This window comes from Octopus bimaculoides, chromosome 4 (assembly GCF_046866305.1).
Source record: "Octopus bimaculoides isolate indiv1 chromosome 4, ASM4686630v1, whole genome shotgun sequence".
NCBI classification, from domain to species: domain Eukaryota; kingdom Metazoa; phylum Mollusca; class Cephalopoda; order Octopoda; family Octopodidae; genus Octopus; species Octopus bimaculoides.
The window spans coordinates 1,106,396-1,130,631 of NC_142931.1; the positions used below are offsets into that span (position 1 = coordinate 1,106,396).

General features: G+C 37.6%; 2 protein-coding genes across 3 annotated transcripts in view; one reads left to right on the forward strand and one right to left on the reverse strand.

The window, feature by feature from the left end:
- LOC106881852 (collectin-12) lies at nt 1-22,988 on the reverse strand. Of its 2 annotated transcripts, none has more exons than XM_014932367.3 (5): nt 22,774-22,988; nt 18,880-19,025; nt 14,327-14,539; nt 5,994-6,203; nt 1-724 (listed from the first exon to the last, which is right to left on the reverse strand). In XM_014932367.3, exons 2-5 carry the CDS (start codon nt 18,938-18,940, stop codon nt 471-473), a joined length of 738 nt encoding a protein of 245 aa, XP_014787853.1. In that variant the 5' UTR covers nt 18,941-19,025; nt 22,774-22,988; the 3' UTR covers nt 1-470. The 2 variants fall into 2 exon arrangements, with proteins under 2 accessions (XP_014787853.1, XP_052822802.1); XM_052966842.2 differs by lacking the exon at nt 22,774-22,988 and adding an exon at nt 19,112-19,169.
- LOC106881854 (ADP-sugar pyrophosphatase) overlaps nt 21,759-24,236 on the forward strand; it is a 26,563-nt gene continuing 24,085 nt past the window's right edge. Inside the window, exon 1 of the mRNA XM_089350136.1 lies at nt 21,759-22,701. Within this exon, the coding sequence (XP_089206262.1) occupies nt 22,648-22,701 (54 nt within the window). The 5' untranslated portion in view covers nt 21,759-22,647. The remainder of the gene's footprint in view (nt 22,702-24,236) is intronic.

The window sequence follows — 24,236 nt, forward strand, 5'->3', positions numbered from 1 at the left end:
TTTAAAAATTATCATTTGAATTTATTTGGACAAAAAACTATATGAAACTTCTAATTAAACAAAACAGTAACGTACATTCTGATTATCATCACACTTTGCATTACAGTATCACATGACCTTACATCATACTGTCATCTGACTTACTATCATAATATCATGTGACCTTACATCACAATATCACATGACCTTGTGTCAAAATATCACCCAATGAATGATTATTATTTATGATGTTTTAATAAAAGTAATGTATTTGTTGGTTTGTAGATTGACTTTGGTATTTGGTTCTAGCTACAGTTCTAAAAAACAATTTCAGCCTCTAATCTATATAAATAAACAGGCAACACATAACATTAACTGGTTATTTCAATGACCTTGGTCCTGGCTCTTTTTCCTGAAGAACATTCTCTCTTTCTTTGCTTCATTCACATCAATGAAAGAGATTTTTGATCAAATTCATTCCATTAGCTGCCTCAGTTGGTGATCTTGGTGTAACATGTTATGTATTTTTCAGTACAAATTAATTCAGTTTTACTTGTAAAATCTTTTTGGTAGAGTTCACATTTGTATTTAACAGAATCAAATCTGTAGACAGTACAGCACGCTGTTTGAAAACAAAAGTTGCCGCATAAAAGAGTGTTTTGAATAAAACTCCCACTTTTGATGAAAGTAACAAATGTGATGTTACTTTTGGAATTGGTGTATTGTACAGTTTGTGCCTTTGGCTCTGAAAATACAATTGTGAAAACATGAATTCTGTGAATAACAAAGATTACTTGAATAACTAAACAAGGTATTTGCAAGGTATTTGATGATCCTGTTGGGGCTGGTGCCACGTAAAAAGCTTCCTGTATACTGTAAAGTGTATGTAGAAACCCTGCCAAACCAGGCAATGAAGCTTAGTCTGTCTCTTGGCCTTTTAATCTCCTCTCAAACTATGTAATGCAAAGAAAACAGACATTAAATGATGATGATAAATGGTTATAATGTTTCACAAAATGTTTATATTTTTATGTAAGAATCAAAGTTTATAAATGTCATTAAATTTAATAATTGGCACTCTCATCATCATTTTATGTTCCATTCCCATGCTTGCATGGGTCAGATGGAATTTCTTGAAACAGATTTCTGTGTTTGGATGCCCTTCCTAATACTAAGTCTCAGTTGTTTCCAGGCAAGCTGATACATATCATCATCATCATCATTGTTTAATGATGCTGGTATGGATTGGATGGTTTGACAGGAGCTGTCCAGACTCCAATTGTCCCTTGTGGCTTGGTTCTATTGCTGGATGTCCTTCATAATGCCAACCACTTTACAGAGTGTGCTGGATGTAGTTTATGTGCCACCAGCCCAAGTGCATTTTATGAGGCACCATAGCCCATGTATATGGTTGACAGCAATTCTACTTGGCTTGACATGTCTTATCAAGTACAGCAAATCACCATTTTATGGCTATAAAGAAGGCACTTTCCCATGACGCCTTGCAACAGAACTGAACCCAAAACCACATGGTTAGGAATGAAACTTCTTAACCACCCAGCCACATAAACACCTACGTGAAGAATGAAAGAAAAAAGCTTGATGTTTTGGACACCAATCCTTTGAGAGAAGAGAAGTCAAAAAATGGTGAGAGCATAAATGCCTTTGTAAGAAGAGAAAGACTTCTTCAAAAGTAAAAGACACATCCTCCTGGATGTGAGCACTTTTGAATAGTTACGTTGATATTTAATAAGGTATTGCACTCATTAATAACCGTAGATTGAATGTGATAGTAATTTTGATATGTCACAAGTGCAAACATGGCTGTGTGGTTAACAACCTTGTCTCCCATCCATGTGTTCAGTCTCATTATGCAGCACCTTGGGCAAGTATCTTCTATTATAGCCCTGGCCTGACCAAAATGTTGTGAGTTGATTTAGCAGACAGAAGAAATTTCACTGTCATCCAAGAGATGTTTTTTTTATTTCCAGTCTTCTGTGAAAATCATGTCTAACCATAGGGAAATATTACCTTGCTTAGAAACAGGTGTAGGTTAGTGACAGGAAGAGCATCCAGCTGTAGAAAATCTGCCTTGATGATTGCATCTGATTCATGCCAGCAGGGAAAATCATCATCATCATCATCATCATCATCATTTAGTGTCCACTCTCTATGCTGGCATGAGTTGAATAGTTTGACAGGATCTGGCAAGCTCCATTGTCAGCTTTGGCAGGGTTTCTATACCAGTATACACTTCTTAATGCCAAACACTTTTCAGAGTGTACTGGGTGCTTTGTGTGTGTGTGTGTGTGTGTGTCCCCATCCATCCATGTGTGCGCATGTGCGTCCAGCTCTCGTGAGGTTGTGAAATAACTAGTAAAAGGAAAAGCTCCGACTGTTAAGAGAAGAGTCCTTAAGAGTGGAAGGCTTTGTGCTTGGTGTTGAAAGGCTGAAATATGAGGGAGGGAGAGGCACAGGTGAATCAGTGTTGAGGAGATACATGGCCGAAAAGAAGGCAGTGACGGGGTGCTAGAGAAAACTCAAAGAACAAGGAGGGTGAGCATAAGAGAGGATACAGACAGTAGGTCACAGGGGGGGATAAAAGGGTATGTGGGTGCTTTCATAGGAATGTAAGTTGGGAGTAAACAGGTGGAGGTTGTGGTGAATAATATAGTGAGTGAGGGTGCAGTTGAAGGGAAATACTAGAAGAGAGAGGTGAGAGATATAGGAGGAGGAAGGGGAAGAAGGTAGTGGGATGACGTGTAAGATGTAGGAGAGGGGGAGATGTAGAGGTACATAAGGGGGGGTTGTAATAAGTTGGGACATGATTAAGAATGGAGTATAGTGGAGGGGGGAGAGAGAGCAGTGTTTGAAAGCAGAGAAAGGGGGGGGGTTAAAAATAGTGTGGTTAGGGTTAGGGACGGATGATAATGAGGAATGGAAGTGGTTGTGGGAGATGAGGTGTCCAAAACGGAAGAGATGTAACATGTGTCAAATTGGCTCTCAGGTGATTATAAATAGGGGAGTGATTGGTATGAAGGCAGACAGAGAGGGAGGGGTTGCTCCCCTCCTGTACCAGCACACCTGAGTGGTTTTAGAATGTCATTTTTGCAGTAAAAGATGGCTTTTCTCAAGTACAGCAAAACATCAATCATCTTGGGATTTTTTTTCATCTCCTTCATAGAGTTCAGCATCTTTGCAATCAGCCTTCATCTTGTAGTGGATGTTAAATGATGATGAGGATATTACACTCACTAACCACCACACATTGACTGCCTTTGGAACCAGAGTCTGAATCCAATGATAAAGTGGACCAAGAGAACTGGTAAATTCATATTTGATGCTTTACTTTCTCAAGTTGATGTAATGAAGAATAGGATTGTCCTCTAGAATAGCCCCAGGTCAACCAATACCTTGTGAGTGAATTTGGTAGATGCAAATTGTGTGGAACCTGATCTTAATCAATTCTCAGATGCAGTGGTGTAGACACATGAATAATGGTCAAATACCAAGACAAATCTTTTATGATCAGCGTATAAATTGATGACACAATGTTGCCTGGCCACTACTGAGGGTAGGAGGAAATATTCAAAGATAATTTGAAATGCCTGAATATTAGGAAAGGAAACTTTGTGAATCTTGCAAGAAACCATGCAGACTGGAGGAGGGAGTGCTTTTTCCAGCTTCAAAATTTGAAATTCAAAGGGTACTTCATCAAGAGCAGTTACCAGAAAATAGGAAAGTAAACCAACACAACATCAGTCTTTTCACAAACTACCATTGTCCACATGGTAATTTCACAGCTTGACCACATGCTGGTTTAATAAATCACACTCATATCCATATTGCTTTTGGTGGCCTGAGGAGTCACCTGGTGAAGTAAATGAATTGTAAACTTTGGTGAATAGTGTATTGTTGATAGTTTTTCTTTTTTTTTCTGTCTTCTTGTTGAACACTCTTACACCATCTTTGACAGGAGGGTCCATCTTATGTATATCCTCATTTAATGTCCCCTTTCCTTGCTGGTATGTCTTGGACAGTTTGAAAGGGGGCTGGTTAAGCAGAAGTCTGCACCAGGCTTCACTGTCTGTTTTGGCAGGGTCTTTACAGCTGGATGCCCTTCCTAACACCATCCCCCTTACAGAGTGGACTGAGTGCGTTTTACATGATAGCAACACCAGCAAGGCTTGTTTTGGCAGAGGTTTTACAGCTGGATGCTCTTCCAGGCTCCAACCACTTTACAATGGGGACTGGCAGCAGGGTCACCAAGTGACTTGCAAGACAAAGATCCTTTGAGAGGTGGGCATGGGAGGAGGTGGCCCTGTGCCAGGTGATGACAGATTAGAGTGTGACAGGGGGATAGAAACAGGTGTGTTGCTGAAGAGGAGGTACATGGTTACCCAGTCAGAGAGAGAGTAGAAGAGAGCAAGAAGGTGAAAGTGGGAGAGAGTTGGTGGTGAAGTGCGAGGGTAGACCCTCAAAGTACAAGGATCAGAATAAAACATCATGGAAGAGTAGGGCAAGAGAGAGAGAGAGAGAGGTGGTGGTGGTGGTGGTGAAGTGGCAGGAGATCCTCTCAAGATATGGGGATCAGAATATAACTGAGAAGGTAGAGTATTGCCAAGGGTCCATGAGTAGCGAGTAGGGACTTCACATGAATGTACAACAGAGTGGGGGTTGGGGTTGGAATGACTGGTGAAATGTGGGTATATAGAGAAGGTGGGGGACAAGAGCGATGGTACAATGAGCAAGGCAGTGGGGACAGGGTTGGGGAGTGAGGAATAAGCATAAGTAGAGTGTATGAGAAAGAGGAAATGTGTGGAAGAGAAGAGGAAAAGATGTAGTTTGGTTTGTTGGGGGTAGGGTGTGTGGGAATTTTTTTTTTTCATTTATATTTATTATTCATAAACAAGAATATCATTGACTTCAAAGTTTTGACCAGTTAAGCCATTGTCAGACTGTTGATGTTGGCTTAACTGGTGGAAACTTTGAAGTCACTGTCAAGAATATTCTTGTTTAATAAATTTGTACTCTACAAAAGTACAGAGTAACTCTTCAGATTTATGTAAAATTGTTTTTATTAGAACTGAACATAAAAACAAACATTAATATATATATATATATATCATCATCATCATCGTTTAACGTCCGCTTTCCATGCTAGCATGGGTTGGACGATTTGACTGAGGACTGGTGAAACCGGATGGCAACACCAGGCTCCAATCTGATTTGGCAGAGTTTCTACAGCTGGATGCCCTTCCTAACGCCAACCACTCAGAGAGTGTAGTGGGTGCTTTTACGTGTCACCCGCACGAAAACGGCCACGCTCGAAATAGTGTCTTTTATGTGCCACCCGCACAAGCCAGTCCAGGGGCACTGGCAACGATCTCGCTCATATATATATATATATCATCCTCATCCTCGTCATCGTCATTTAACCCCCATTTCCATGCTGGCATGGGTTGGATGGTTTGACAGGAGCCGGCAAGCCAGAGGATTGCACCAAGCTACACTGTCTCTTTTGATATGGTTTTTAGAGCTGGATGCTTTTCCTAAAGCCAACTACTTTGTGATCCCAAGTAAAAAGCATCCGGTAGATTCCATGAAGTGGTTGGCATTAGGAATGGCATCCAGCCATGGAAACCATGCCAAAGCAGACAATAAAGCTTGGCACATTCTCTGGGTTTGCTAGCGCTTGTTAAATCATCCAACCCATGCCAGCATGAAAAATAGTCAGTAAATGATGATGATGATGATGATATATATCTATCAACGTGTTTCTTTGTGTCTACCACCCCCACCTACTACCACTTGACAACTAATGTTGGTTTGTTTATGTCCCCATACCTTAGCAGTTAGCCAAAGATCCCAGTTGAATAAGTACCAGATTTAAAAATAAACATTAATACTGGGGTTGATTTGTTTAACTAAAACCCTTCAAGGAGATGCCCCAGAATGGCCGATATCCAATGACTGAAAGAAAAGATGATAGATTCCTGCTATAGAAAGATTACCTGCTTTGATGTCGAACTCGCACACAAATGGATGCATAGCTTCTGCAGACTCTGGTTGCCACTGGTTATACTGAGTAAATGCCCTGACATTCTCTTCTACTCCAGATTCTCTTAGTAGTTTGCTAAAGTTAAGGGTTTTTTGGATGGTGTTATAATACCAAACCCATCCATCTCCAGTTTTCTCCAGAGCAAGCCATCGTCCAGATTTCCCTTCAATCAGACAAAAATCAGGAGTGAAATAATAATGTTAATTATTTTGTTGTATCTCAGGAAAATCATTCTTCCAATAATAAACTCAATTTTTTTACACTATGTAGTGTATAAAAAAAGTGTGTGTGTTTATTATTGTCATAATGACCCTCCCAAGATACGACAAAATGTGTTTCAACACATGAGTTCACATTAAGAATCTTACAAACCAAATACAAAAGCAAATACAATGTCAATTAGGTGTGTTATTAACTCTTTTAATACCAACCTGTCCAAGATTGGCCTTGATTCTATGATACAAACTGAATAAAAATTAAATAAAAATTTCTCACTAAGCTTCTATGTTAATTTATATCCCTATTAACCAGCTTAGTAATGACAAATAACTTTTAGTAAATTCTTAATTATTTTCAAAATTAATTGAAATAAAGAGGGCGTATTTCAAGAGGAACAAAAAGGCTAAAGCATGTTTCTTTCAAAATATTTCCAAGCAATGTTGACAAGGTGTTAAGGGGACTGAAAATGGCTGGGGAGTGAAAATGTTTCCTATGAGAGCACCAACAGTAATGATGACATTCTGGAAATCACTTGCTTTGAGCAGTAATGGAAAAAGAAATTATAGGGTGTCTTAAGGGAAGGGGGAAGAACAGAGTAAGAATGTGGAGAGTGGTGAAAAATAGAGGAAACTATACATGAATGTAGTGAAAGAAAGGCTGCAGGGCGTCTACAGGTGGGAGCAGTATAGGGTAAAGGCAACATGAGTAGCAAGATGAGGAGAGATTGGAGGAGGAGGAGGGTGCCATAGAAGTGGTGGAAAGCAGAGGATGAAAGCATTGAGAGTATCTTAAGTAGGAAGATGAGGAGAGGAGAAGCAGAGGAGGAGCAATGAGTGAATGTAGCAAGGGCATTATAGTCAGCAACACTCCCATCATTAAGGTTTGTAACGAGGTTGTTTCTGTGTTTGAATGTAACCATGTAAGAATATAACTTGAGTAAAGTGTTACCAAATAAATACACAATGTAGAAAGTCAATAAAAGAGTTGCATCTCTGATTATCATTTATTCTGCAGTCTTCAAGATCATTTGGGTAGAAAAAATATGAATTCTGTAAACAAGGTCAGAACAGTTGAGGAGGAGTATTTTTTGTCATGAACGAGTGAACTGTGGAAGAGAGGCCTTGCAAGTCTACCGGAAAGATGGAAGAGCAATGTAGAAAATAAAGGAGAGTATATTTTAGATTAAAAAAGAACTTTGTTTATATTAATTTTGAAAAATAAAATAATTTTAAAAAGCGCATTATTTATAGAATCACCTTCCCTCCTCTTTCACTTCACTCTGTCCCTTTTCTTTTTTTCTCGTCCCTCCTTTAATTCTGTTATCCCTCTGCCTCTACCTCTCTCCTCTCTCCTCTCCTTCCATGTGACTGGTATTCAGCCAAGCCTGACCTTTCTTTCTTGGCTCGACTACCATCCGTGCAACATCTATATTCCTTCTCATGCCTGTCATCTCTTCTGTCCCTGCCGCAAGGCTTCACTCCCACACACACACCAGCTTAATCTAATTCGTCCTTACTCGAAAGACACCAGTTGTTTGTATTTGTATTTGTGTACCATTTCTCCGTTTTTTTCTTTCGTCCTTGTTTTCGTATACATTCGCTGCTTTCTTCTAAGGAATCTGGTGCTCTTAGCTTAGATTTTCCTTGGGGCTGGCCAGAGATTGGAGCAGTCTCGAGTACAACCAGCCGAAACTGCAAAGATAATCTGGAACTCACCTGAGGAAAGAGAACTCCGAATGACCCGTCCTTGTTTTTTCTTGTCCATTTTTTGTATCATCCAACTGTCTTGATGCTTTGCATTCTTGTCCCATTTTTTGTATTCTTTCATATATATATATATATATATATATATATATATATGTATGTATGTATGTATGTATGTGTGTGTCTATAAGATGAGGAAAGCCCTCAGCCCATCAGGAATCACTACTGAGATGCTCAAAATATCTGGTGGTGTAGGTTGTGGTCTGGTCACCTGTATAGGTTAACCAGGTGGTTCATGAAGGAGTCATACCCAATGACTGGTGTAGCAGCATCATAGTCAACTACTACAAAAGTAAAAGCAATGCCTTAGATAGAAATAATTACAGAGGTATCAAATCAGTACATCAGGTGATGAAGGTGACAGACGGCCATGACCCAACTAATTAGGGAGAGAGTTAGTCTAGATGAGATGCAGTTCGGTTTTATGCCAGGAAGAAGCACCACTGATGCTATATTTCTGGTAAGACAGCTGCAGAAGTACCTAGCCAAAGATAAACCTCTGTACTTAGCTTTTGTTGACATGGAGAAAGCCTTTGACTGGGTGCCCTCGATCCCTTATTTGGTGGGAAATGTGGAAACTAGAGATAGCTGAATAGATGGTGAGAGCTGTATAAGCCATGTACAGGGATAAGGTCAGAAAAGTAAGGGTTGCTAATGCGTATAGTGATGAATTCAGTGCACAAGTAGGGATTCACCAAGGATTGGTGCTCAGCTCCACTCTTGTTCATCATAGTCCTCCAGGTAATAACAGAAGAATTTAAGTCAGGCTGCACTTCAGAGCTCCTATATGCTGATGACCTTGCTCTAATAGCTGGGTCACTACCAGAACTAGAGAAGAAATTTCAGGTGTGGAAGCAAGGTCTGGAATTGAATGACCTTAGAGTTAACCTAGCAAAACCAAAGTCTTAGTAAGGAGGAAGGCAGACAATTCAGGCCTTACTTGATCTGTAGGAAACTCCATGAGATGCACCCGGTGTAAGCTTTGGACACATAAAAGGTGCAGCAATATCAGAGGAAGGTTAACAGGGAAACTAGCTTTTGTGTGTGGAAGATGCACAGGAACAATAAAAGTGTACAGAAAATAGCCTCTATCAAATGCTTGGAGGAAAACTAGGAGTAGTTGATAGCTTCTGTTACCTAGGTGACCAAGTCAGTAGCAATGTTTCTGGACAATGGACATGAGTTAGAATAAGAACAGTAATAAATGAGTGTAGAACAAATATATTGTGCATGTGTTGTTTATTTGGCAAAAAAAAAAAATTACCATCCTGAAATATAACAACATATATATATATATATATATATATTTGATAAATAAATTCAAAAAAGGATAAAACTCATTTACAAAAATGTTATCAAGAAGCCAGTGTGTAAAAAAATTCATAAGGGAAATTTTTATTCCCAAGAATATAATTATTCGTTTATATTTATATTTATATAATGACCTTTATATAAATATATATATATATATATATATATATATATATATATATATATATATATATACATGCACATTTCTATATAGAAGTTATATGCTGATAATCTTGCCCTTATAGATTCTATATTAGAGCTAGAGTAGAAATTTTAGGTGTGGAAGTAAAATCTAGACTCTAAGGGCCTTAATGTTAACTTAACAAAGACTAAGGTTTCAGTAAGCAAGAAAACAGACAGGCCCCTACCCACTACAGGTAAATGTTGAATCTATAGAAAAAGTGTAGGCAGGAATTCTACATGGTGTACCCAGTGCAGCTATGGACAAACAAGATGTCCTGTGAAATAATAGGAAGGTTATCAGAGAAAGTAGTGCTTGTATGTGGAAGAGAAACCATAAAAACTACAGATACTTGGGAAATCAATTTTCTCAAATGCCCTGGAGGCTCTTTAGAGATAGTGGATAATTTCTGCTACCTAGGGGACCAAATGAGTAATGGGGAGGATGCACGAAGAGTGCAACAGCTGAAATAAGAATAGGATGGAGGAAATTCAGAGAGCTTTTACCTCTGTTGGCAGCCAACTGTCTCTCTCCAAGTGAAAGGAAGATTGTACGATGCATGTCTACAACAGCAATTCTACATTGTAGTGAGACATTGGCCCTGAATGTAAAGGACATGTCAAGGCTGGAGCAGAATGAGGTTAGTATTCTCCACTGGTTGTACAATGTAAGTGTACATGTGTGACAGAGAGCTAGTATGTTGATGGAAAATTTAAGCATAAGAGGAATTAGAGTCTGCTGGTTTGGTCATGTGATGTGGATGGATGTTGACAGCTCCATAAAGAAGTGTTGTTCACTCAAAGCAGATGGAACTCAGAGGAAGTGGGACAAAGTGCTGAAGGCTGACCTCAAGACACTGAACCTTACAAAAGAGACATCAAAGGACCAAGATATTTGGTGCCTTACTGTACTCGAGAATACTCCACAGCAGAAGTGTTAGTGCCACTTCCCCTGATGAAGGGGATTGGCCTGCAAGAGAGCCTTGTGTCAGTGTCATGTAGAAAGTACTAGTGGCGACACCACATAAAAGTGCTCCTGCTATGTTAAAAGCACAGCCTGTAAAGTGGTTGGTGTCAGGAAAAGCATCCTACCATAGAAACTAAGCCAAATCAGACTGGAACTTGGTGCAACACTTCAGCGTGCCAGCTCTGAGGAAACTGTGCGACCTATGCAACATAGAAAATGGACGTTAAAGGAAGATGAGGAGGAGGAGGATGATGATGAAGAAGAAGAAGAAGAAGAAGGAGAAGAAGCATCTGTATCATCAGAATGACCATCATCTTTTAACGTCCTCTTTTCCATATTTGCAAAGGTCAGACAGAAATGGTTGAGGTAGATTTCCTATGGCCAGATGCATTTCCTATCACCAACTCTCAAGACAAGGAAACACACCTGCAAGCATACATATTTATACCCACACAATGCACTTCTTCGTAAGGTTTTGGTTTGCCTGGGACTATAGTAATAGACACTAGCACAATGTGCCATACAGTGGGACTGAACCTAAAATTATGTGGTTGTGAAGCAGATTTCTTAATGCGTGTGTGTGTGTATGTGTGTGTGTGTGTGTGTGTGTGTGTGTGCATATGCGCACGCATGTGTGCTGTGTGTTTTAAGATCAATGTCCTTTTATCAGACCATACATGAATATTTAATGAACTACCTTGTTTTCTACCACCTCTCTCATGATCGAACAGTCCAAAGGATTACCTGTACACACATATTTAATTTGAGCTAGCTCTGTCTTCAGTGATGGTCACACACAATTGATCTTGCAGCTACCTATTGATAAAGTGTTATCAGTGTGAGAGGACAGCAGCTGTCATTAATGCCAACAAAGATAAGAGAGACATTAATGTGGACATTAATACCTGCTCGGAACATAAAGGATTGGAGCAGTCAGTGTTTGTCATGTGTGTGTGTGTGTGTGTGTTGGTGCATCCATGTGTATGTGTGAGAGCATATGTGTATTGTGTTTCTTTGTATGATCATGCTGGCATGCATGTGTTTACATGTGTGTGTATGTGTGTGTGAGTGTGTTAATTTTTACAAGAAAAAGATTGACAGTGACGTCAAAGTTTCAACTCATCAATCTGATGATTGATGGTAAGCTGAAGTTACAAAGTCACTGTCAGGCTTTTTCTTGTAAAAATGAATCTTAATGGACTCTGCTGTAAAATACTGAGTAATTATTCAGCTTAATGTTGTTGTTTTATATATATAGCCTAACATAAAACCAAGTGTTAATATGTGTGTGTATACACACACACACACACCCATCATCATCACTGTTACCATTGCATTATTATTTTTATGTTCCTCATTGTCTTGATATTTGTTTCTTCATGCTGACATTGGTCAGATAAGTCAACAAGACATTGCTATCCATCTCAGTATTATACCTGGATATATTCAAACTGATCCCTTTATCTGGATTGTTATATTCACAATATTTCACCTGTTGTACCTTCTATCTTTCTTCAGGTGCCTGTTGAAATCAGTAACATCCCTGGAACATTAAAAGTGGGTGTGTACTCAGGGGCTGAACTTGTACCCACCAGATAAGCTGCACTCTGTGTACTCTACTTTCCATGCATTAAAAGAATGATAGGATTTTCCATAAGGGGTTTACCTGCCAATTCACTGCTTTTAACTCACTTCTTCAAATCACTTGAAGAATTAAGCAATTTTAAAAATAGAAAATAATACATTCTGTTCAATAGTAGTTTCAAATAAAAGTGTTTTCACATTTACTTAATTCTGTTGTCCTTATTTAATATTTCAAAATTAAATATAAATCTTTAACACACTTAAATATTCTCTTTTAATAGCACTGTCAAAACTTATGGTGAAGACAATGATGATGATGATAGTGGTAGGTTACTGCAGTGTCTAAATATCATATATAAATCTTACATTGTGTCTGGCAAAGATAAAGCTAAATCTGCATAAAATAAATAATAATAATAACAACAACAATAGATAATTTTAGTATAAGGTAATAGATTAAAGTGGAATATTATCTCCATAACAAGTGACATGTACGACTGGTGAGAAATCAACATTGAATTGTTGGAAGATTAGTTCAAGTATTTATTAACAAGTTTGGTGCCAGAGAAGACAATATATCACTCAAAGCATTAATATCACTCAAGTTACACACACAAACATGCATGCGTACACGCACACATACACATGCACACACACATGCACACGTACACATTTTTTGAAAATTCCTTTCTACTTTAATTCAATGAAAACTAAATTGGCAACAAATTCCATTAAAAACCCTTTTTCATCCTTCAGTGAAGAAGGAGAGACAGTCTATGACTGCATGTTGCATGAAGAAAGTCTTCTTTGACTGAGTAGAGCTACTGAAGAGAAGGAGGTGGCTTTTATGCTAGGAGGAGATAAGAAGTTAAAGTATAAGAAAAAGGGGCCAGAACATGTAGAGGAGCTACATGGTTACTCACGTTATAGAAAAGGGGTTGGATGCTTAAGGTATACAACGAGAAGAAGTGAACAGGGACAGGAGAACAGGATGTATGAGTGGGAAGAGGTTGCATGAGGGTATGTGAGATATTTAGAGATAGGGCGTGGGTGGGAGTGTGTGAGAATAAAGAAAGAAGAAGTGTTGAGGGATAGGTAGGGGAAGAGTAGGAGACAACTTTAAAGATTGAGTAAGGTTGATGAAAGGTATGACCAATAATATATAGGATTTGGAAGAGTCGGAGAGAGTAGGAAAGTGCAGGAAAAGTGGTGGTTGAAAAGGATCTACAAGATAGTAATGATATAGTAGACAAGGGGAGGATGAGAGAGAGAGAGAGAGAGAGAGAGAGAGAGAGAGAGAGAGAGAGAGAGAGAGAGAGAGAGAGAGAGAGAGTGATGTGTGGTAGGGGAGAGATTTCTTTTCTTTATTATGATAATAAGATCTGACATAGAAGGACAAAACATTAAAAAGAAAATATTCTGAGTTTTTTTCAATTCTTTTTTTTTTTTTTTTTTTCTTTACACAGAAATATATCAAATTAAAAATTAGATGATTTTAAAATTTACATTTCCTTTACATTTTTCCTTGTTGGTCTGCTGTCCAACGGCTACACCCCTGTTTTTTTTTTTTTCCTCATGGGTAGATTAAGTAGGGACACTCACTCCCAACTTCCTTACCACATCCTTCCATCTTTTCTCATATATAGTGTGGTAGGGGAGAGAGAGGCAGTGGGGAGAGTGAAAAATGTATAGTGTTGGACAGAGAGATAATTTGGTGACTCAATGTATAATGGAGGTGGAGAGGAGGAGAATATTAAGAAGAAAGGAAATGGTTCCGAGTGGTATGAAAGACAAGTAGTATCAAGAAGAACTGGTGAAGCATGCTTTTTTGCTCACATTTACTTACAGCAGCAGATTATTGCAGTTTGAGAGATGATGGGAGGCGAAGATGTCTTAAAGAGGAAACTGAGCAGAGGACCCACCTATGTATGTGTGAATATATTTCTGTTGTACAAATTTTTTTGTATTATTTGATTCCATTAACCTGTAATTCATTTAATATATGACTTGTTGATTAAGATACATGTTTAGGATTAAAAAACATACATAATATAAAAATATATTCCATAAAAACATTTTCTTCTTTTCTTTGAACTCCCTAACTTGATTATTTGCTGAGATACTTACACAGACTCTGAAACAGACAAGCAAACAATCAAGCAAATAAACCTGATGAAAACAGCAGCACCTAATTGATAATTGTATGTGTTGCACGAGAGAAATGTTAGTGTTGAGATATTTTAAAAATCTTTATTTACTTACGTATTGACAGTTTTGTTACAACAAAAGTCTGTTCTTCCTCTGATTCTATGGTGAGTAAATGAGCACCCATTTCTTCACAACTTGTTTTTGCTTCATAATAGGAACTATTTACATTAAAGTCATAGTAACAGCTATCTGTAGAATCAAAATAAACTTTCTGATAAGGCTTACTGCCTTTGCATGTGGAGACATCTTCATCGCATTTGTTGAGACCTTAAAAACAAAACAATACAAAATACTCAGATTTGAACTCAAAAGTCACACACAGCTAAAATTCCACAATTTTATTGACCCCAAAAGGATGAAAAGGTAAAGTTGACTCTGGTGGAATTTGAACACAGAGTGCAGAGAGGTGGAATAAATACTACAAAGTACTAACAATTCTAACAATTTATTGTCTTAGTATCTACACATGTGTGTGTATTTGTGCATATACATGTATATGTACTTGTGTATACATAATATTTAGAGCCTACTGAAGTAAACTGCTCCATTGGTGTGGCATATATACTATGATAAAGAAAGCTATATATATTGGTCAAATATTGGTATCACGTTTCAGGAGAGTGGGTAAGTCAATCACATCGACGCCAGTGCTCAACTAGCTCTTAATTTATTGATCCTGAAAGGATGAAAAGCAAAGTCAACCTCAGCAGAACTTGAACTCAGATGAAATGCCACTAAGTGGTTTGCACAATGTGCTAATGACTATTTCAGCTCGCTGCTTTAAAAAGTATTTATTAGTTATAAGCATGTAACTTTTATGAAAGAAAACAATTATTAATGTTTATGTTGTCAAGAAAAATTCTTAAAAATTCCAGATTTATATATTCTTAGTGAAATGTGATTTTCAAGATTTTTAATGTTTTACTCATTACACAAGTGACACCCGTGCCAGTGGCACACAAAAACACCCATCAACCACTCTGAGAGTGGTTGATGGTAGGAAGGACATCCAGCCATAGAAACCATGCTAAATCACACTGGAATCTGGTGCTGCTCGCTTGCTTACCAGCTCTGGTCAAACTGTCCAACCCATGACAGCATGAACAATGGACATTAAATGACAACGATGAGAAGATGATGATGATTTGTATCCCTTCCCTTACAATGCACTCCCTCCCTCTTTCTCCCTCTCTCTCTCTCTCTCCATCTCTTCTTTGTTTATTACTTCTATTTGTATTGGTCTTCTTCTTTTTCTATCCTTTTAACTTTTCCTCTCCATTCTTATCTTCATTGGTTTTTCAGAGTCTTTCACATTATCATTTCATTATTTCATTTAGTACTTTTTGTCTTTTTCCACTCTGTTGCTTTCACTTTCTTTTCTTACAATGCTGCCTCTCTCTCTCTCTCTCTCTCTCTCTCTCTCTCTCTCTCTCTCTCTCTCTCTCTCTCTCTCTCTCTCTCTTTCTCTTTCCTATGTCTATTCAATTGTTTTCATTAAAAATAAGTGATTACAAAAATTCTCTTTGTGATACTTTGAAAATATTTGTGAAAACTTTCACATTCATCATATCAAAATTCCATAGAAAGTTTTCCTTTCAAGTTTCATTCTGTTATGTAATTAATATCTTAGCCATGGTCCTTTGGATAATGAAAGCTTTGGGTTATTTTCTGTGCCAATGCTGACTTTGCATTTATTGTTAGGTAATATACTGATTTTGTATAACATATTGGTTACAATGCCACAATACAATATACATACTGTGCTGTTTGTTGCCACATTAGAATTTTTCAACTCAACATGGGGCCTTTCAAAAAATACGCACCTGAAACCGAACACTTGACGGCAAAAGGCACAACTGCAAAGGAAGAGAAGGCCAACGGAATCAGAGGAAACCAGGGCAAAAGAGCTGAAAGAAATGCCTGACAATGCTTGTAAGCATAGAGAACATGATTCTGTTTCTGCTACACATGACAGACTGACTGGGGTATCTTAAGAAGAGCATAATCTACTTCAAAACAATACACTGAGCCAGTTTTCATTCTGTGAATAGCTGGATGCCGACTGATGACCAGTGTTAAATGGACAGACTATGCAGAGATATATCTTATGCAAAAACAGCAGGAGAATAAGCTTAAAAGCCCAGGAGAAAGTCTGTTAAGGGATTACCAATGAAGGCCAATTTCAATGACTTTTAAGAACAGCTGTACTCTCTGTTATGCATCCACACAATGCAAGGAATCTCTTTGACAATATTTGCTCACACAGCAAAGCTTTCAGATGCCCTGTTGAATTGAAATATCTATGTTGCTTTTAGGGGAAGGTAAAATTAGGCAAACTGCATCCTCCTCTACCAAATATTCTTAGGTACGTCAATGCTGCTCGTTCAGAAAACAGTTTCGCAAGAGATATACGTTCATAGTACAATGTGGTGGCATTGGTTTCTTTGGTTTGCAGTGAAACCAGAGCTGCAAGGATTTCATGCCATGTCACAGCAGTGCTGGACAAGCAAACATAATACGGACGAAGCAGGAAACTGGTATCTTAGTCTTGCAGCCTCGCTTGTACTGGTGTGACGAAAAAAAGCAGCGAGCACATTTGGTCAAATTGTTGGTGCTAGAACAGGTACCCAGTGGTGGAAACCATGCAAGGACAGACATTGCAATACAATACACTTCTCACATTTGTCCCATCTGTCACACAAACTGTCAAATCTATGCCAGCCTGGAACATAAATGTAAAAAGACAATGATGATGACAACAACGATGATGATGATGATGATAACGATGGACATGTCCTCAGCCATATCATCATCATTTAATATCCACCTCTCATGCTGGCATGGGTTGGACTATTTGATAAGGAGCTGGCCAGTTGGGAGCAGTCCAGACTCCACTTGTCTGTTGTGGCATGGTTTCTACAGCTGGATGCCCTTCCTAACATGCCAACCACTTAACAGAGTGTGCTGGGTGCTTATGTGCCACTGGCACTGGTGCACTTATGTCACATCTCCTGGCCCCTTGTTATTTCTTCAGTGATGCCCATCATCTGAAAATCCTTTCTCACCATTTCATCACATGTCTTCCTGGGTCTACCCCTTCCACAGGTACCTTCCACAATTAGAGTTTGTCACTTCTTTATGCAGCTGTCCTCATCCATATGCATCACATGACCAAACCAGCAGTCTTCTCTCTTGCACATCTGATGCCTCTTACACCCAGCTTTCCTCTTAAATCATTTACACTCTGTCATGCATGCACACTTACACTACCCATCCAGCCCATGTTTCACTGCCATGTAACATAGCTGGACATATACATGCATTGTACAATTTGCCTTTCACTCTGAGGGAGAGGCCCTTATGCCTGGGGCAAGAGATTTTGCTTCTCAGGTAAAAATGAATTAATTTTAGATTTAAAAAAAAAATCAGCATCACAATATGCATTAATATTTAATAGGAATTCAGGCAGTGAGCGAGCAGAAGCATCAGCACACTGAACAAAATGCTTGGCAGCATTTCGTCAGTCTTTATGTTCTGAGTTCAAATTCTGCTGATATCAGCTTTTCCTTTCATCCTTTCAGGGTCTATAAAATAAGTACCAGCTGAGCACTAGGGTCAATGTAATCAACTTAACTCTTCTCCCGGGATTGCTGACCTTGTGCCAAAATTTGAAACCAATATTTAACATGAATTGAAAAAATATAAAATAATCATAAAAAATATATTGTGACTTTTTATGGTTGGTGTGATCTTGTTTTCTATAGACTTAATAAAGTTTTAAACATTAACTCAAATATCTTTATAATCATTGGGAAATATACTGAAAAAAAAAGAAAAGAAAATAATAGAAAAATAATAGAAAAGAAAATAATAATAAATTTGTTTATGTCAAGCATTTAAAAACTTGATAATTCATTTTTAACTGTGGAACTTGAAGTAAATTATGCAATTAATAACAGCAATTAAATATTGGCTAGAAAAAGTTGAAGGCTACCCATGTGACTTGGACATACACCTTGTGTAAACATGACTGATGTTCTACCCTTGTACCCAAGTAACCCTTCAAAATTCTCTGGGAGCAGCCTTTCACTTTTCCTACCCAAAGTGTTTTATCACCTGATATATCTATATGCTATTGTTTATACCCTTATCTACTTTGAGTTCCTGCCTGACACGAGTCCCAGGCTCAGCTGGCTCCGGCTGACAGTATCCGGTATGGGCCCCTATCCAGGGTTACGGAAAGGAAATAACCTTCAAAGAAATCCAGACACTCTTCCAGCAGCTCCTGCAACCAAGCTGGTGCCAAACGTAATGCTCTGCACTTCTTTGGACTACGTCAGTAAGGTCGAGAGAGGAATCCTGACGATTGGGCTACCCAGGATTTTCTTACATCTAGCCCAGGCCTGCACAAAACTGGAGAGGAAATGACACGAAATGTAAACACCAGACTGGATTATTTTATGTGCAACTCCATTGTCTGCTGAGACAAAAGGATGCCAACAACTTTGAGTTCCACTGTTAAAAACAAATTATTTCATGTCTCTCAAGGTTTCTAAATTCTTATAACATAATAAATTTGTAAATTGAATAAATTATTTAAAACTTACAGTCAGCAGTTTTCAATATTCCAAACATGCAATATATTGTTATCCACAGAGAAATGGCCATCTTAGAGAAATAAGTTTGCTGGTATCTTTTTCTGAGAAGTTTATGTCAGTGTTGGAAGAATAAGCAGCTGTTGTGGTGTGAGTAGCTGAAAGAAGAAATATTTACATTTGTTTTTGATGTTGACCATTGATTAGTGGTAATAATGGCTTGAGAAAACAAACTGTGAGATACCTTTATGGACATGGATAATAAAGTGATGATTCTTCATCTGAAAACAAAAACAAGAAAGACAAGCAAAGGAAAGTGATCAATAAAACGATAATTCTTAATCTGAAAGAAAAAAGAAGCAAAGTTGATAAGACAAACACTTTTTTTATTCTCATTGAATCTTCTCGTTAAAGGTGTCCTTCATTTAGAACTCACAATTGTTCATTGTCATTGGTTCAGGTATGATACAAATGTGGCTCTGTGGTTGACAAACTTCCCAACCAGGTAATCTCAGCTTCACTCCCACCATGGGCACTTGTTTTCTACAAGAGCTTCAGGTTGACTGGATTCAGTCGGGAAGCAAATTTCTTAACCACACTGTCACACCTGCGCCTATTATATATATATCATCATCATCATCATCGTTTAACGTCCGCTTTCCATGCTAGCATGGGTTGGACGATTTGACTGAGGACTGGTGAAACCAGATGGCAACACCAGGCTCCAATCTAATTTGGCAGAGTTTCTACCGCTGGATGCCCTTCCTAACGCCAACCACTCAGAGAGTATATATATATATAAATATATATCTTTTATTTTTTCTTGTTTCAGTCATTAGACTGCGGCCATGCTGGAGCACCATCTTCAAGAATTTTTAATCAAATGAATTGACCCCAGTACTTATTTGTTTTGAAGCTTGGTTCTAGTTGTATTGTTTCCTTTGGCCACATTGCTAAGTTATGGGGGCTTAACCACATCAACATCAGTTGTCAAGCAGTGGTGAGGGACACACACACAGAGACACACACAGACACACGCACAGACACACACACACACATACACACACACTATATATATATATATATATATATATATATATATATATATATATTCATATATATGAGATTTATTTAGTTTTGGTCTACCAAATCCACTCAAAAGGCTTTAGTTAGTCTGAAGCTTGAGTAGAAGACACTTGCTCAAGGTACTATGTGGTGGGACTGAACCTGGATCCATGTGTTTGGGAAGCAAACTTCTTACTACATAGCTGGTGCTTATGTATGTATGCATGTATGTGTGTGTGTATATATATATATACACACACACACACACGTATACCCAGGTAACAGACAAAAATTCAGAGACATTCTAGCTCAAAGACTCAGTTAACTGACAGAAATTCAATGATATTGTAATGGAAGCCTCTGATGATAGAGAGGAAGAAATAGGGACATATAACTTAAAGCACAATTGGAAGTTCCTGTGAGACAATCTACTGAGGGCTGCAGACCAAATCCCAGCTAGGCTGCAAGTGACATGGTGGTGGAACAAAGAAGTGGACAGAATTATTAAGGCAAAGACACAGGCCTGGAAAGTCTGGAAAAATGGAGGAAGCAGAGAATTGTAGTCAGAAGGGAAGCTAGGCAACAGGTTTGCATAACAAAAGGAATAGCCAAAGGTAAGAAATTTGCCAATGTTCTACAGTGTGAGGATCAGAGGTATGAGATGTTCAAGATTACAAAGCAGTGTATCAGAGAAAATAGAGATGTGGTGGGTGAGAAATGTGTGTGAATGGATAACGGTATGCTTGCACTTGGTGACTCAGAGAAGAAAGATGTGTGGAAGTGTCACTATGAATGGATACTAATTGTGGAAAATGAATGGGAGGAGAATATTGAACCAATTGAGGGACCAGCCATCAGAGTTGATAGGATAATAGATAAGGCAATTAATGATATGAAGTCAGGGAAACCCCTTGGGCCATCAGGAATCACTGCCAAGAGGATTAAAATTTCCAGTGGTGTAGGATACAGTTAAACCATCTAACCCATGCCAGCATGGAAAGCAGGCATTAAATGATGATGATGATTATTATTATTATTGAGTGAGAGAGTAGCCCATGCCATCAAAGTGACACTGGGGTAAAATATACAAAGTCCAGTATACTCATCATAACTACCCGTCTGATAAGGGTACACAAAGCACATGCATCACAACTATATGTGCATGATATGATGATCTCATATCAAGATAAACAGCGCATGACCTTGCAGGTGGGGCCCAGTTAGAATTTCCTTGAGGTTGAGTGGCCATCCTGCTCAAAAGGTCCTTGAATAAAGGTTGTTGAACGAAACACCAGTGTTTCCAAAGGTGAATTATCCAAACCCCAAAGAATTCCTCTCAACACATGCCTGTGATGCTCCCCCCCTACTACTTCTGCTCGTGATCAGAGATACACCTATCGTCAGCTACCAAGGGACATGCTCAACTGGTTAAGGTCAAACAACTGACAAGCAAATCTGTGGTATTAAGCAGAATATTTGCTGTAGGCCATCTTTTACACTAAGACAAAACAACGTACATGATAACACTTCCAATCAATTAAGATGAGAAGCCATGAGAAGCCATGAGAACCATTGTCTGGTACTGCATCAGGGCATTTATTATTATTAATCATGAGTCACAAGAAATAATAATAATAATAATAATAATAATAATAATAATAATTAGTATTATTATTATTATTATTATTATTAAATTCCGCCTGCGGTCAACTTTGCGTTTTGTCCTTTCGGGGTTAATAAAATAAGTATCAGTTGATACTGGGTCGATGTACTATTCCCCTCCCCCAGATTTCAGGTCTTGTGCCTATAGTAGAAGGGGTTGTTGTAGTTTTTGTTGCTACTACCAGCAGCAGAATCGTAATCGAGAATGCTTAAAAAACATACACACCCGAAGAGATTATGGCTTTGGACACTCTTGATAATTTCCGACTCTATTCTATAGGAATACCACTTTCACAAGACAACGGTTTGGTAGAATCGTTAGAGCGTCGGATAAAAATGTTTAGCGGCATTTATTTTGGGTCATTACACTCTGCGTTGTAATTACGCCCTTTCATTCTTTGTTGGTCCTTGAAAATAAGTATCATTTGAACCCTGGGGTCGATGTAATCGATTAGCCTCTCTCCTAAATTGCTGGCCTTGTGTCCAAATTTGAAACCATTATGACGATTATTTTATTTTTGCTGAATTCTGATCAACGATGCTTATTCGAAGAAATAGCAATTTTTGACCCCTATTTAATTACCGATTTCATTCTACAGAAATGCCACTTTCGCTAATAATCTTAAACGTTAGAAAAATTAGAACACTAGTTTTACATAGAAGGATCGATTTAATCAATTATATATCCCCAACACAATTTGGGCGCCCTTGGATTTATTCTAGAAATCATTAATCACAAACAGTCAGATTAAAAACGAAAAAAAATTCTATAAATTTCAGTTTTTGATTTCAATTAAAAGATTTTCCTGCCGTTTCTATTCGGGACATGCTCATTATTTATTTAGTTAAATATTCATTGTACACCCAGTGTCAACAAACTTTATTTTGTGTGTCACTCGTAGATATTATTATCTGCCGGCCTTCTCTTATTCCAGACAGTTTCGTAGTTTCTTTCACAATTAAAAACCCTCGTTTGCCTGTCCTTAATCGTGCACTTGTTTGAGTTGACATCCGGCTATCATCAGTTTGTTTATTTTAGAGACATCCACCACTATGGCACAAATTAAAGATCAAGATTCTATCATGGGCAAATTTATAGAAGAAAAGGTAGAAATATTTTCTCAAAGTCGTCCTTTTTTTTCCTCCAACACCACAATAATATTTTTACATAACACTTACTATGCAACCATCTGCGACCAACTTTCACCTAATTCGTTTCTATTTCTGTATTTCTCAATTCATAATTCGTTGTTTCTTTTATAATATATGTTTTTTTTTCTTCTTCTCAATATTTCCGGGAATAATTATTTAGAAATATTCTTAACTTTCATTTATTTTCATTTAATTCTGTTTAAACTATAAAATTTTCTAAAAACTGTTTCTCTTTATTGTGTCCGGAAACTTTATCTCTAATTATGTTTATTATTTTTTTTCCTTGTCCAAAATATTCTTTGATTATTAAAAAAAATTTAAACTATTGATTTCTAATTGGTATCTAGTATTTTATTAGTTTTAACAAATCAATTTAAAGTATTTTTATCAATTGTTTGAATTTAACCGTGACACACTTTCTATTTTATATCATTTTCACATTCAATTAGGTTTGGAAGAGGCATCAACTTCACTAAATTACAGATAAATGTCTTTCTACTATCATTCTTGTCCAAGTCGCTAATTAATTCCAGTTAACTGGGAATAGAAACAATCTAGTTTCGATTTTCAAATGAACTCCTTTTCACTTTTCTCAGTAAACATTGCTGTGTGTCTACACGCAAGTCTCATATATATATATATATATATATATATATATATATATATATATATATATATATATATAATGAAGTTAGATTAGGCCGGTTTATGGGATTATAAGCCAACAGGTTTTTGGGATCCTATGATATGCTTCTATTTCGGATTTATGTTTTACCGACGATATACATTATATATATATATATTGAGAAAAAAAAGTCGTCAGAATTTTGGAAAAAAGTCTTTTTATTTCTTCATAATTATTAACGTTTTCGTTCCTTTCTCGAACTTGTCAAATAAAATTTTGTTCATTTGTATAAATCAGATGTTTTTTCTTTTTTTTTTTGTTTAGAAGAGAACGTTGTTTTTGTTTTTTGGGGTGAGGTTCCTTGACACTGGCGATGGATAGATAGAAATATAGGTAGGTAGATAGGCTGATAGATAACTAGATAGACACATAGGTAGGTAGATAGATAGACGGATAGATAGATAGATAGATAGATAGATAGATAGACGGATAGATAGATAGATAGATAGATAGACAGAGAGATAGATAGATAGACAGACAGATAGGGAAAGGGGAAAGAGAGAGAAGGGGTATCCCCTTCCCATTCACTTTTTATTTATTTATTTAGTCCTTTACCATTGTATTGGAATGGGTTTAAGAATGGTGACCTCTTAAAAAAAAAACAGGTGCAGTTTGGTCATCACTGAAAATCATTTTGCTTTCTTCCTCTCTTCCCCTTATTTTTTTCGTTCTTTTTCCCTCTTTCTTTCTTTTTCAGTACATTTAGTGAAAATATCAAGTGGCTAGCAGAAAACCACCCAAAAGGTGGTCTTTCTGCTGGTATATATATATATATATATATATATATATACCATCAGAAAGACCA

Coding starts and splice junctions, on each gene's coding strand:
- LOC106881852 (XM_014932367.3), bottom strand. CDS start 18,940: ATGGCCATTTCTCTGTGGATAACAATATATTGCATGTTTGGAATATTG. Junction 14,540..18,879: donor AATATTGAAAACTGCTGACT/GTAAGTTTTAAA, acceptor TTTGTTTTTAAG/GTCTCAACAAATGCGATGAA. Junction 6,204..14,326: donor TGTAACAAAACTGTCAATAC/GTAAGTAAATAA, acceptor GTCTGATTGAAG/GGAAATCTGGACGATGGCTT.